General features: G+C 40.6%; 5 protein-coding genes across 7 annotated transcripts; 3 read left to right on the top strand and 2 right to left on the bottom strand.

The window, feature by feature from the left end:
- The first annotated feature begins 57 nt into the window (after positions 1 to 57).
- Positions 58 to 5935, top strand: LOC108609831 (protein phosphatase 1L). Of its 2 annotated transcripts, XM_089465051.1 has the most exons (6): positions 58 to 215; positions 1670 to 1847; positions 1909 to 2476; positions 2552 to 2815; positions 2961 to 3013; positions 3104 to 5935. In XM_089465051.1, the coding sequence occupies exons 1-6, from the start codon at positions 176 to 178 to the stop codon at positions 3402 to 3404; spliced, it is 1404 nt and encodes a 467-aa protein (XP_089321177.1). In that variant the 5' UTR covers positions 58 to 175; the 3' UTR covers positions 3405 to 5935. The 2 variants fall into 2 exon arrangements, with proteins under 2 accessions (XP_089321177.1, XP_017857095.1); XM_018001606.2 differs by lacking the exon at positions 58 to 215 and having other exon boundaries at positions 712 to 1847.
- Positions 4302 to 5892, bottom strand: Rack1 (Receptor of activated protein kinase C 1). The gene is made up of 3 exons (XM_018001609.2): positions 5750 to 5892; positions 5413 to 5624; positions 4302 to 5034 (listed from the first exon to the last, which is right to left on the bottom strand). Exons 1-3 carry the CDS (start codon positions 5856 to 5858, stop codon positions 4399 to 4401), a joined length of 957 nt encoding a protein of 318 aa, XP_017857098.1. The 5' UTR covers positions 5859 to 5892; the 3' UTR covers positions 4302 to 4398.
- Positions 5936 to 6034: 99 nt separating the features above from the next.
- On the top strand, positions 6035 to 6610 carry LOC108609838 (COX assembly mitochondrial protein homolog). The gene is made up of 2 exons (XM_018001612.2): positions 6035 to 6192; positions 6249 to 6610. Exons 1-2 carry the CDS (start codon positions 6135 to 6137, stop codon positions 6551 to 6553), a joined length of 363 nt encoding a protein of 120 aa, XP_017857101.1. The 5' UTR covers positions 6035 to 6134; the 3' UTR covers positions 6554 to 6610.
- On the bottom strand, positions 6549 to 7569 carry Tsen2 (tRNA splicing endonuclease subunit 2). Its single transcript, XM_018001611.2, has 2 exons — positions 6914 to 7569; positions 6549 to 6847 (listed from the first exon to the last, which is right to left on the bottom strand). The coding sequence occupies exons 1-2, from the start codon at positions 7359 to 7361 to the stop codon at positions 6567 to 6569; spliced, it is 729 nt and encodes a 242-aa protein (XP_017857100.1). The 5' UTR covers positions 7362 to 7569; the 3' UTR covers positions 6549 to 6566.
- Positions 7570 to 7659: 90 nt separating this feature from the next.
- On the top strand, positions 7660 to 13386 carry VhaSFD (V-type proton ATPase subunit VhaSFD). 2 transcript variants are annotated; one of them, XM_018001603.2, is made up of 7 exons: positions 7660 to 7860; positions 7997 to 8475; positions 10187 to 10420; positions 11543 to 11677; positions 11742 to 12304; positions 12368 to 12481; positions 12682 to 13386. In XM_018001603.2, the coding sequence occupies exons 1-7, from the start codon at positions 7824 to 7826 to the stop codon at positions 12758 to 12760; spliced, it is 1641 nt and encodes a 546-aa protein (XP_017857092.1). In that variant the 5' UTR covers positions 7660 to 7823; the 3' UTR covers positions 12761 to 13386. The 2 variants fall into 2 exon arrangements, with proteins under 2 accessions (XP_017857092.1, XP_017857094.1); XM_018001605.2 differs by lacking the exon at positions 10187 to 10420 and having other exon boundaries at positions 7662 to 7860.
- Positions 13387 to 13390: the final 4 nt, after the last annotated feature.

Below are 13390 nucleotides of genomic sequence, written 5' to 3'. Positions count from 1 at the left end.
ATAATACTATATATTAAATCGCTGCCAGTTGGCGGTTTGTCATTTCGTTTTGTTGCAGTTCTTCTCCGCATCGCTTGCAGTTCTTGTTTTGATTGTTCATTTCATAAGTTACAAGTTTTAACATTCTTTCATTGTGAAAAATATGCTGAAATTGTTAAGCTTTTAATTGAGTGCCATGGATAGGCGACATGTGTACTTGGGGAGGAACTCTGCAGGTATTGAAACAATTTCTTACTTAAATCATTTTCAAGCAAAAGTCCACTGTAAACAAAAAATTTCAAAATAATATATATATGTATATTAATTATCAAATGCATTCATAGGAAAATTTGAAAAAGATTTTTTTTAATTCGAGGAAAGGGTATGAACAGCAGAGTGAATAAAAACTATCTGTTAAGATTCAACGCAGCTTGGTCACACTTTTCTGCAATTGGTTTCGATAGTTTCAACAAATGGCAAATAATAATAACGGCAAAATTTAATTGTTCATTCCTTCAAATAGTACAAGAATAATATCATCCTCATATTAGACTCAGTTTATCGGTTATTTTGTTACTTTATAAGTTAAGTGATAAACACATTTTAATATTCAAAACGTTTTAAATCTTATTGGCACGGAACGCATTTGATTGGTGTTGCAAAATATCCATATACTATCGATAACAGCGATAACAACTCTGGCCTGAAAGACGACATGGACAGTTGTCGGCCCCTATAACGTCTTATATACAAAAGAATAAGCAATGTCCTAGTTGTCATAAACAATCAAAATACAGCAAAAAGAAAACTACATAAGTAACACCAGCAAATATCCAGAGTTAGTTAAAAATTTAAGTAGTATATTTTTGATCGAAAATTAGTATTTTGTGTGCTCAATATTACCACATCAAGCACTAGCGGGTGTTGTATTGAAGCTGTACTGTGGGCAGTACGAGTGTATGTACGTACATATATATTTACGCACAGGCACGCACACACATGTACCGCACATAGAGACAGATGTTGTTGTTCTTGTTTTTATTTATGCAAGCAACAGAGGCTATAATAAGAATATTCTGAAATAATATAATGGTACAAAAAGTCGGGCGAATCTGCTGTGCAATAATACGTCAAAAAATGAGAGCGACACAAAGCAAAATTCGTCAATAAGGGAAAGAAAACGTGAAGAAACGGAACGGAAAGGAAAAGTGCAGACGCAAATACAAAATAAATCGAAATTTCGATTTTGAATACAAGTGCTGCTGTCGCTGTTGCTGGCTGCTGGCCCCAGATTATAATTGTGCGTTAGTGATTTCTATTCCATCAAATCAAACCCGCACACACATAATCCCCGTCGTTTAATACTTACGCATAGTGTTACATATATATACATACATACATATACAGTATAAATATCAGATAACGCGACCAAAAAGAGTAAAGAGCCAGGCAACGCGATCCCTTGACAACCAACAAAATAAGGCTCCCCCAATGGATGACGAATTGGAGGACAAGATCTTCTATCAGACATTCGTTTCACATATGAAAATCCTATCCAAGTTCGCAGTGGGCTTCTCGTCCATCAATTCGCCCTTGGCATATCTATGGAAACTATGCCGCATCTATGTGCTCCGTCCCGAGGTCATTTTCTGTGGCATCATTCTGTTTGTCTTGTTAATCTATTTGCAAGCGGTCGATGTATGGAGTCGCAGCATATTGGGCCGCATTCAGGCCACGCTCGGTAGGCAGAAGACGCCACGCGTCCAAGAGATGACAAGCGGTGCCGGGGATCATCAGAGCTGGGAGGAGGTGCGTCAACAGAGTGCTGCCTTCGCTGTGCTGGGTAGAAGACCTCACATGGAGGACAGGTAAGGGGAGGAGAGGTCACAAAGAAAGTCGTTTTTTATATGCATATGCCCTTGCCTACAGATTCATCATTGAGGAGAACATCAACAACAACACGGGAATTTCGTTCTTTGCCGTTTTCGATGGCCATGGCGGCGAGTTCGCTGCCAACTTTGCACGCGATGTGCTGGTCAAGAATATCTACAACAAAATCATTGATATTAACCAGATCCTGAAGAGCGAGAGCTCGCCAGAGTACAGTGGATACGACAAGAGTCCGTATCTGGCACGCAAACAGAGCCGCAAAGATGTCACCAACAAAGAGAATGCCGATCCCGTGGCCAGACGCGACAGTTTGCGTAAGGCGCACAGCACCACAGCGGATTGCAGCGCAATTAAGCAAAAGACAACGGAGGCAACTGTCGCCGACATTTATACAGCGCAGCTGAACAGCGCGATGCGCGCCAGCGGCAACAGTGCGGCAAAAGATTCATTTCTGAATAATAACAATGCACAAAATTCTGGCAACGCGCCGCCGCCGAGCTACGACGCCAAATGCTACATCGAGCATGGACGCATCAATTTTGGCAAGCTGATCACGGACGAGATACTGGCCGCGGATCACAAGCTGGTCGAGCAGGCCAAGCTCGCAGTGAGTGGGCCAGCCCCAATTAACCACCTTAGTTATCTATCTCAAGTGATTCACATTTCACTTCCTTTTTTGCAGACCAACATTGCGGGCACAACCGCTTTGATTGCCATCGTTAAGGACAGCAAATTGATTGTGGCAAATGTGGGTGATTCGCGTGGCGTGATGTTTGATGCACGCGGCATTGCCATACCATTGTCCTTCGACCATAAGCCGCAGCAGGTGCGCGAGCGTAAACGCATTCACGATGCCGGTGGCTTCATAGCTTTTCGCGGCGTTTGGCGCGTGGCTGGGGTCTTGGCCACGTCACGAGCGATGGGTGATTATCCCCTCAAAGATAAGGTATGTCGATGCTGCATGCTCTATATAGATGGCGTGATGGGAATTTCTCACGTCACGTTTTATAGCCTATACATATGTATATATATGCATATATAATTCTCAATTGCTAATCAGCCTACACTTTATATTATTCTATCCCATACAGAATCTAGTCATAGCTACACCAGACATCTTGACCTTCGAGTTAAACGACCACAAGTGAGTGCAGCTGCTTGCCAAGTTAATGAACTCTTCCTTCTATTAAGTGCGTCATTTATTTTCATTATTTTCATTTCGACGGAATGCCAGGCCCCGTTTTTTAATACTCGCATCGGACGGCCTTTGGGATACATTTAGCAACGAGGAAGCCTGCAGCTTTGTGCAGGATCATCTCAAGGAACCAGACTTTGGTGCCAAATCGCTGGCCATGGAATCATATAAGCGCGGCTCTGTGGACAACATCACCGTCTTGGTCATTGTGTTTAAGAACGACGTCTACAAAATTGTCAGCTCGTCGGCTGGCGGCAAAGTAGGCGATGCAGCCTTAGCCAAAGCTCCAGCTGCTGCTGCAGCGGCTGTCGAACGCTCCAATTCAATCAAAACCAAGTAACAGAAGGGAGACTCTTCTGTACCATTTCAATAGCAACCTTATAAAGTGCCCAAACAGATTTATATACTATAATATAAGCATTCGCGATGCTTTTTTGCCTCGTCGCCACTGCGATTCTCGTTTTTCTCCCAACAAGGCGGCATTTTCTTTGGTTTCGATTTAGGATTTAAAGAATTTTTAGAAAAAAAAAAAATACTGTTGTTTTATACGAAATGTTTAGACAAATATCACTATCACTGCACTTTGTTACTCCCCCCACCACCTCCAGCTCTCATCGCATTCATCACCATGAATCTCATTAATATTTATTTAAATTATTTTGTTATACGTAAAACTTGTGTTTGTCAAACGAAAGGGAAAAAACGAAAAAAAAAAATAAAATACTCAAAAAATGTAACGAAGATTGGCAATGAAATTGAATTTGTATGCCTTTAAAATGCTTTAATGTTGAATAAAGTATTTTTTGCAACTTTGAATAAATTTGGAGCCTATATTGACATATATATTTGTATATCATAAATGATAATCATAAATAGGTAAGGGGCCATGTTGGTAAAAAAATAAAATAAAATATTTTTGCCTTACATAATTAATATCCTGATTAATTAAATTAATTTTTCATGCCTTTGAAAAATGTTTTAATGTCGATTGTTTTTTTGTTTGAATCTTTGAATAAATATATTCTGAACCTATATTTGCATATATGTATGTTATATATATATATGTGTATATAACTCATAAAACAATACAAATGCATTTTCTCTAAAAGAAAACACAAATATACAAATCCACATTAATTTACGACAGTTCCAATCAATTGATAATTGTGTATATAATTCATAAATCAAAAATCATAGATTCATAATCTGTACCCATATTAATCTACAATTCTACAAATTTAATGTTTGTCGTTTTATATTTATTGTTGTTTTGGCATAAACAAATCAATTTGCCACCGATTCATACGAGCTATGTCTAAACATATAAGATTAGATTAGTGCGCTGATACAGACACTTGCCAGACGCGGATGGTGTTGTCCGAGTAGCCGGCGAACAGGGTCTGGCCGTCGGTGGACCAGGCCAGGGAGAGGCACTGTGGCTGCTCGGCCTTGGATGTGGGCGAGACGACCTCAGGGCGCAGCTCCTCAACGGTCTTCTTGCATGCCAGATCCCAGATCTTGATGGATGGGCCATAGGCGACGCACAGCCAGTAGCGGTTGGGCGAGAAGCACAGGGCATTGATGATGTCGTTGTGCTCCAGAGTGTACAGATTCTTGCCGTCATTCAGATCCCACAGCAGAGCCTTGGAGTCCTTGCCACCGGAGGTGCACAAAGAGCCATCGGGCGAAACGGTCACGGTGTTCAGGTAACCATTGTGACCGTGATGGTTGTTCTTCAACTTGCAGTTGGCCAAATTCCAGACCTTGACGGTACGATCCCAGCCGCATGACACGATGATGGGATTGGAGTGGTTGGGCGAGAAACGCACACACGACACCCAATCAGTGTGGCCATCCTCCTGGATGGTGAACTTGCACTCAGCCAGAGTGTTCCACAGCTTGATGGTCTTGTCCCGAGAACCAGACACGATCTGACGGTTGTCAGCCGAGAAGGCAACCGAGAGCACATCCTACAATCGAAGAACAAACAGTTTATTAGCTGGCGAATCTTTAGGTTTATGTGGATAATTAGAAGAGTAGCGGATTTAAAGATCTTGTTGCCTACTTACGGAAGAGCTTCACGCAAAAGTGTGTCGACTCAGGCGTAGAACTTTACAGATGTCAACCAGATTAATTCTGCCTCGCATAGGCGCAATATTTTCTTTTTTTTTATATACATTTAAATGTATATTGGTATTGGTGTGCTAGCTAAGCCTAACCTTATGATATGGGGACATGGGTACACCAATACCATTGGGGAGTTGAGATTTACACAAGCAGCGTAGGCTGCAGCAATTCTAGGCCCTATTCAAAAACCATTCGGTAAACCAATTGGAAACTTATCCCACCTTGGTGTGTCCCTCGAAGCGGCGAGTGGTCTTGCCGGCAGCCAAATCCCACAGGCGCAGAGTCTGATCCCATGAGCCGGACAAAGCGTAGTTGCCATCGGACGAAAGCACAACATCGCTGATGAAGTGCGAGTGACCGTAGAGACGCTTCTGGGGATAGCCGTAGTTGGTATCCTCATCGCGGGTCAACTTCCAGACAATCAAGGTCTTGTCTGTTTAAACGTAAATACATTATTTATCATATCAATTCAAATCTAAAAATTATGCCGGGATGTTGCAGTTATTGGAGGATTCCACCGACGCCAACCTAACCTCAACAACTGTTAGTTATACTTGCCACGAGATGCCGAAATAATGGTATCGGGATCCTTGGGGTTGGTAGCGATCTGGGTGACCCAGCCATTGTGGCCGATCAGCGTACCACGCAATTGCAATGTCTCAGACATGTTGAAATATTACTTATAAAATTGCAACGGGAGCGCTTTTGACACACGTCCAAAGGCGCTGCAGGCTGGCAGAAAAAGAGGCGGAAGTGGCTAGTGCTGTAAAACAATAACAATCACGGGTAGTGCTGCCAACGTGTGCTATTGAATACGATGAAACGTTACATCTACAACTTCATGTTTTTGGTATTACCATCATTTTTAGAATACAGCCACACTATTTGACATCTCAGGTCAAAGTAGCCCTTAGACCGAAATATAAATACACCAACACGCAAAATGAGTTTAGCACAACAAGAAACTGCTGGCATTAATCCACGTAATCCCCATGGACTTGGTAAACCAAACAATATTAAATTAATTACAACATTTTAAGTGTAAAGCCGCTTGCAGGTGATCCGAATGACACAACGTTGCGCAAGGTAGAAGTAGAGGTGTTAATACCAAAAATTATGAGAGATCGCGCGCGGAGCGAACTGTGTCCCAAAGAAGTCGCGGACTTTGAAGAATGCTGTAAGGCCAGCAGCATATTCATGGTGGCCACCTGTCGCAAGCAAAACTCTGCGCTCATGGACTGTCTCTCCCACTGGTATAAAAACGAAGCCTTCAAAGAGGAATGCAAGGCCATCTACCTAAAGGAGCGGGCGGAATATCGGAGCACGGGCATACCCAAAAAGCATCGCGTGGAGAAAATCTAGTTTACTCTTGTTATTATTTCTGTTTAATTTGCACAAAAGATGTGTAGTTAAAACGCCGTATCACAGTCTCGTCAATGGTCAGGGACTCCAGTGCCGCCGGTGTGGCCAACGCAGGATCGAAGTCTTTCTGCTCGTTCACTCTCAGAATGAGCACATCTTTGTCCGATGTTTCAGCTACACGTTGAGCTCCCTTCAAATTCTTGCTAACATAATGCGGGTGATTAATAACGTCTGAAGTGTGCACCAGTACCAAAAAACTGGCATGAAATTGTCGCGGACCTTCTTTGTAGATGACTGTGGGAAGGTGATTAAAAATTAACAGCTGCCCTCATGTCTATAAATTATCGGAAAAGTACTTACGAAAATCACCACCGAACTTAATGCCGCTCTTAATTATCCAATTCTTTGATTTTAGATACAAATATGCAGCCAGCTTATAGACAAATTCTTTGTCATATTCCAGTGCTGCTTGTACGTACGCTTGCCAAGCAATCTCTTTGTTCGATGTGTCTTTTATCTCCAGTATGTTTAAATAGTAGGCCAACACACAAGCCTCCTCCAGTCCAAGTAGAAGCGATTCGTCGGACTCTCCAGAAATTGGGCCGCCGCGTGAATTGCTTCCTTTGCCATAGCAGCCATTATCGTGTAGGGTCTTTATTAAATTCTGTTCTGTATTAAATACTTCTACACAGAGTCCATTGAAAACACCTTGGTAGCGTAGTCCGTTGGAGTTTGGGGGAAAGGGCGCTAATTTAATAAAGTCTTTGCAATTGCCTCGCTTGCGTTTGAAATGCGGAGTGAATTCCATAATTTAGCGAACTGTTTGTAGTCGAATGGCAACAATTTGATGTGGCTCAAAACTATTTGCTGTTGTGCTTGTAATAAAGTAGTTAACAGCTAAATAGAATTTTATATCAATTGGAAAGACATAAAATACAACTATAAATGTTTAATAAAACATATTTTGATTATTTATGTTATTCGCCGCAAAACTGTTTATGTGTGGCCGCAGCTTAAGATTTGCCATTCTCATTATAAATTGCTAACACAGTGCAATGCATGCGAGGTGGCAACGCTTTAGCACGGCGAACACGGCGAATAAGTCACAAGACCAGTCAGCTGAATTTCGGTGCTGTCGCATTAGTGTGAAAAGACACTCGTAATTTAAATATATTTTTTCCTAGATTTTTCGATTGAAATTGTGTGCAAACGCGCGCAACACTACAAATATATCACATCACCCTCGACACGCCAAAAAACAGTCAACAAAATGACAACCGCGCTGTATCTGCCCGAGGATAACATTGGTAAGTGCCAGCAACAGCAGCAGCTGACCTCTGTGAAAAATCGAAGTGCTGCTGCCCCGTGCAGCAGTCAGCCACCCCCTGCCCGAATGTGTGTCAGAAAAATGGTTAACTGTGAATGCGCATTTGCATTTTGCAGATATGATTGCTGCCACTTCGGTGCTGCAGCAACAGGCGGCCGATATACGCACCAAGACCATCAACTGGGCCTCGTACATGCAGTCGCAAATGATCAGCCAGGAGGACTATCAGACGATTAGCGCATTGGATAAATCGCGCGCCACCTTTCTGGCCCAAAACTCGACGCAGGTGGTGAAGACGATGCTGAATCTGGTCTCGCACCTGTCCAAGGACTCGACCATTCAGTATATACTCGTGCTGCTCGACGATCTGCTTCAGGAGGATCGCTCGCGTGTCGATCAATTCCACGAAACATCCGCCAAGATGAAGCAGTGCATCTGGGGTCCATTCCTCAACTTGCTGAATCGCCAGGATGGCTTCATTGTTAACATGTCGTCGCGCATCTTGGCCAAGTTCGCTTGCTGGGGCCATGAGACAATGCCCAAGTCGGACCTCAACTTCTACTTGCAGTTCCTCAAGGATCAGTTGGCCAGCAATGTAAGTAGATCAAAGCACAAGCGTCAAGCCCATGCATGACCCAGGTCAACTACCCCTCCCCCCTTCCCACGTTTGCATGTTTATGTTGTACATAGAAATTTAGTTCAGGTACACTATAAATATATTTGTAGCATGCAGCATGCAGCATGAAAATCTATCGATTTTAAGTAATATAGTTACATATATTGATTTTGAACGATTCCAACTACATATGTATATAAACTTAGTGTAGAGAAATATCGATTGCATGCAACGAAAATTTTGGCGATTTTATAATGATATATGGTAAACGAATGAGTCTATTAGTATGCATTCATTGATTTAAGTTTATTAAGAAATATGCATCATCTCAAATTCACTTTTTAAGAAGTCTACAAATTTATAATTACAACTGGGCGATAGTTTAAATATTATTTTATTTTTTTATTGGTATCAATTTAATTTCAAGAACTTTCTATATACAAAACAATAATACATAATAACTAAAAATAAATGTTGGGCATTACAAAATTCTTATAAGTATCTTGGAATATTGAGGTCAACTGATTAAGAAGCTGTTTGTATTAGTGTATGTTCAAATTAAGGAGGTTTTACTGTAGTTTTGCAATGTTATTAGCCCTTTATATTATTTGGCTGAAATCCAGTTCAACATCGAGACGAAATACTTCACAATTTCCACATTTCCTTGTGTCTACGTTTCTTTTTTGATTCTTAATGTGTCCTACATTTTCCTACCACACAATTGGTATATATTCTTTAGATTCTAAATATCTACAAAATGTTGGCAAATATGCTATAATATTAAGCATTTTGTTTGCTCGCAACTAACCGTAAAATATAAAACTGCACGCTTTTAGTTAGTTTTGCTTGTTCGACAATTTGTACTAAAATCATCAAACCAAAAAAGTGAGAAAACTCTAAAAATGAGACATGAATTAAGCATTAGCCAGGTTTTTGGCCAACTTTTAGGCTTGCGTATATCAAATTGTCTTTTATTTGTAATGAAACTTTGGCTGTCTGTGAGCGTGATTAAGGTATGCTATTCGTGTTTCGTGTACACGATTTTTTTTTTATTTTGGCATCTAAATTCATTGAATCACGCACCTGAAAAAAAAAAATACAAATAAAAAAAACAAATAAAAAACAAAATTCGAAGTATATGATAAAGATGTTCGTATAACCGTTTCGACAAGCAAAAAAAATAAATTATGCTCAATCGATCATCGCACCGCATCGCATTTGATTGGGTGTGCCGTGGAGAACTGAAAGAACATCAGCACCACCCGCACCACCACCTGCACCATCTGCACCAAACAAACCAAATCAAATAAATAATAATAATTATAATATTATGTAATAATTACGTTTTCTCGTTACGATTTATGTGTATTCTGATGTCCACAAAAGCAAAGATCAAACTAAAACAAAAAGTTGAACTCTTGCTCTGTTTTGTTCTCTGTTAAACTTTGTTTTTCAAATATTTTATGTATTTATTATTTAATACCAATTTACAATTTAAACCGTCAATCAACATCAACTACGAATCTATTTTGTTAAACACCAATAACTGAATTACCGAATCGATCAATTCAACAAACACAAACAATGCTGTGGATACTGTGCGCTGCTGAACCCAAACCAAAAATCAAAAACAAAAAACAAAAAAACCTACGACCCACGCACTATCTGACCCCCAACACAAATCAATTAGAGCACTGCCTATCTGCAAGAGATGGCCCAGCTGGCCAAGCGGGCGCAAACGATCATTGTGCACTCGCATGGACAGCATGGCAAAGATCATCATGGCAAAGATCATCAAGGCCATCACCAGTACAGTCCCAATCTGGTCCAGCTGCAGCAGCGCCACGATTTGGCCAATGAGAGTTACCGCGAAGTACGCTCCTCCGCCTTCGATCAGCAGCAGGATGGCAAATGTGTTATACCGGTATTCCAAATGCAGCCCAAATGCTATCCAATCACCACCACCACAACACACTCACCCAATCCAACTACACACACATACGCACACACAATTACACAAAATCAATTACCAAACAAAAATGATCAAACAATTATACAACACACACACAGACTCGCACACACACGCACACACACACCTGCAAAATATTCTCGTATGTGCTAAAGAGAATATATCATGGCAGAGATATGCATTGTCTATCAAAAACTTATTAAATATTCTTTTATATTCCAATTAGCTTTGCAATTTCTGATAAGCATATATATGTACAGTAAAATCCGGTTATAGTTACATACAGTTATTGCGATGAAATTTAAATTGATATAATTTATGCATAAAAATGTTCTAGTAGAAATTGATTTCGTTTTTAATTTTTGAATTAATATAATTTTTTACTCACTTTTATTATTTATCAAAATTAAAATATATTGTCAGCCAACAGCGAATTCCCATATCTTCCAATGCATAAACGTTGCTGTGTGAGTGCGTGTATATATAGATAGTGAGTGTGTGTGTGCGTGTCTTGTATGTATATTTAGAAATCAAACAATAACTGTTTACTAACTCCACTAAATATCATCGACTTAAATTAAAGATGTGCAGCAGAGCAACATATGTACAAAACTTTGAATATAGCTTGAAGGTAACGGTAAAGGTGTAAAGGTAATTAAAAAAGGAAAAGAAAAGAATTTTGTAAAACAAAAAAATCGGTGTCGGTGTGAATGCAATACACAAACAAAAACAAACAATTACCATGCCCATTCTACGGATTTCTAAGCAGAACAGCGACGACGTTTGCTGTCCTTTATAATACATCTCCTTTTTTTTTTTATTTTTTTTTATTGGTTTGTCTCAGAGCACAATTCTCTGTCTGTCTCTTCCACTTCCACTTTTTTCTCTCTCTCTCTATTAAGTAGCTGTAGTAACTGTTGTGTTGCTGTTGTTGTAGCCAACTTTCAATTAGAAAAAAAAAATATTTAAAAAAGAAAAAAACAAATTAAGATAAACTGTCATAACTAACTCGTTACTAAAATGAAAAGCTCTGCAAGGATGCAAGATCCATATTAATATCGTTCGTTGCCTTCACAGAACAACGAGTATATCCAGTCCGTGGCACGCTGCCTGCAGATGATGCTGCGCGTGGATGAGTATCGATTCGCGTTCGTCAGCGTCGATGGCATCAGCACCTTGATACGCATCCTGTCGACGCGTGTCAACTTCCAGGTGAGTTTGAAATTGAAATGTGTAAATTGTTTGGTACAATTTAAATTCGATTTCTTATTCATAGGTGCAATACCAGTTGATCTTCTGCCTGTGGGTGCTGACCTTCAATCCCCTGTTGGCTGCCAAGATGAACAAGTTCAGCGTCATACCCATATTGGCTGATATCTTGAGCGATTGTGCCAAGGAGAAGGTCACTCGCATCATTTTGGCCGTCTTCCGCAATCTGATTGAGAAGCCCGAGGATGCGTCCGTGGCCAAGGATCATTGTATTGCCATGGTGCAGTGCAAGGTGTTGAAGCAGCTGTCGATTTTGGAACAGCGTCGCTTCGACGACGAGGACATTACAGCCGATGTGGAGTATCTGAGCGAGAAGCTGCAGAATTCCGTACAGGACCTGAGCTCTTTCGACGAGTATGCCACCGAGGTGCGCAGCGGCCGCCTCGAATGGTCGCCCGTGCACAAATCGGCCAAGTTCTGGCGCGAGAACGCTCAACGCCTCAACGAAAAGAACTACGAACTACTGCGCATATTGGTTCATCTGCTGGAGACCTCGAAGGATGCCATTATTCTGTCCGTTGCCTGTTTCGATATTGGAGAGTATGTGCGTCATTATCCACGTGGCAAGCAGTAAGTGATTAAGATCTGGGATCTGTCTGCCTGGCTCTTGTCTAATATGCGTTTGCTTCACAGTGTGCTGGAGCAATTGGGTGGCAAACAGATTGTTATGCAGCATCTGGGTCACGAGGATCCCAATGTGCGCTACGAAGCTCTGCTGGCTGTCCAAAAACTGATGGTACACAACTGGTTAGTATTATAAATGTGGATAGTCTTATCTAATCATATGCACACCTATCGCACTCAGGTGCCGCTCGATAATCATACTCGCATTTATACGCCCGAAACTCAAAACATTGCCGAATAATTTCAAGAGCACTCTCTACTCAAAATAAGCATAGCCAAATTCCAAATTGTTGATGTGTTTCTTTTATTCGTGTTTCTATTAGGGAATACTTGGGCAAGCAGCTGGAGAAGGAGAACGAGAACCAAAAACAAGGCGCAGCTCCCATTGCTGGCAAGGCCTAAAGGACCGATACCCCGCTCCTCAGCTACACCATGTACAACTGATAGCCAAGTGGGTCGTCAGCTTGTTTTCGACAACTTAACTAACAATAAGAGTTGGGGGCGTGTGTCTCCCACCGCCAACTCCCACGCCCATTAACAAAATATCGTTTTATTTCTTGCTACCATTTAAGCGCATATTTCTTTGTCCTAATCTGTAAACTAAGTTCCATAGCGAATCTATTGACGATTCCAGATGGTGCCAGCGTTCGTTAAAACTAATTAATTGTTGCTCTTTTGTTGGCATTCCGAACCACTAGAGAGATACGTAGATGAGAGTGAAAGTTAATTAGACAAACTGCAAAAAAAATATACACATACACACACACACTCACAACGAGTAAATCTTATAATTTGTTTTTGTCTGTTTTGTTTATGTTCGTTACAATCGTTTTAAATATTCTACTTTGCGCTGTGCTGTACAAAGTTTTTCTCACGATTTCTTCAACCAAGTCTAAATAGTAAATTGTATTATATATTAACGCATCGGCGCACATGTACAACCAACCTATCAAGTATTTCTTTTCTTTAAAACAAAAATATATGTATGGAAAAAATCAAATAAATAAATGCAATATTATGAAATGTTATTAA

This window comes from Drosophila arizonae, chromosome 3 (genome assembly GCF_054131065.1).
Source record: "Drosophila arizonae isolate 15081-1271.41 chromosome 3, UAZ_ARI_1.0, whole genome shotgun sequence".
Lineage (NCBI taxonomy): Eukaryota > Metazoa > Arthropoda > Insecta > Diptera > Drosophilidae > Drosophila > Drosophila arizonae.
Note: the sequence above shows the minus strand (reverse complement) of the source record. Positions and strands in the feature narration are given on the sequence as shown.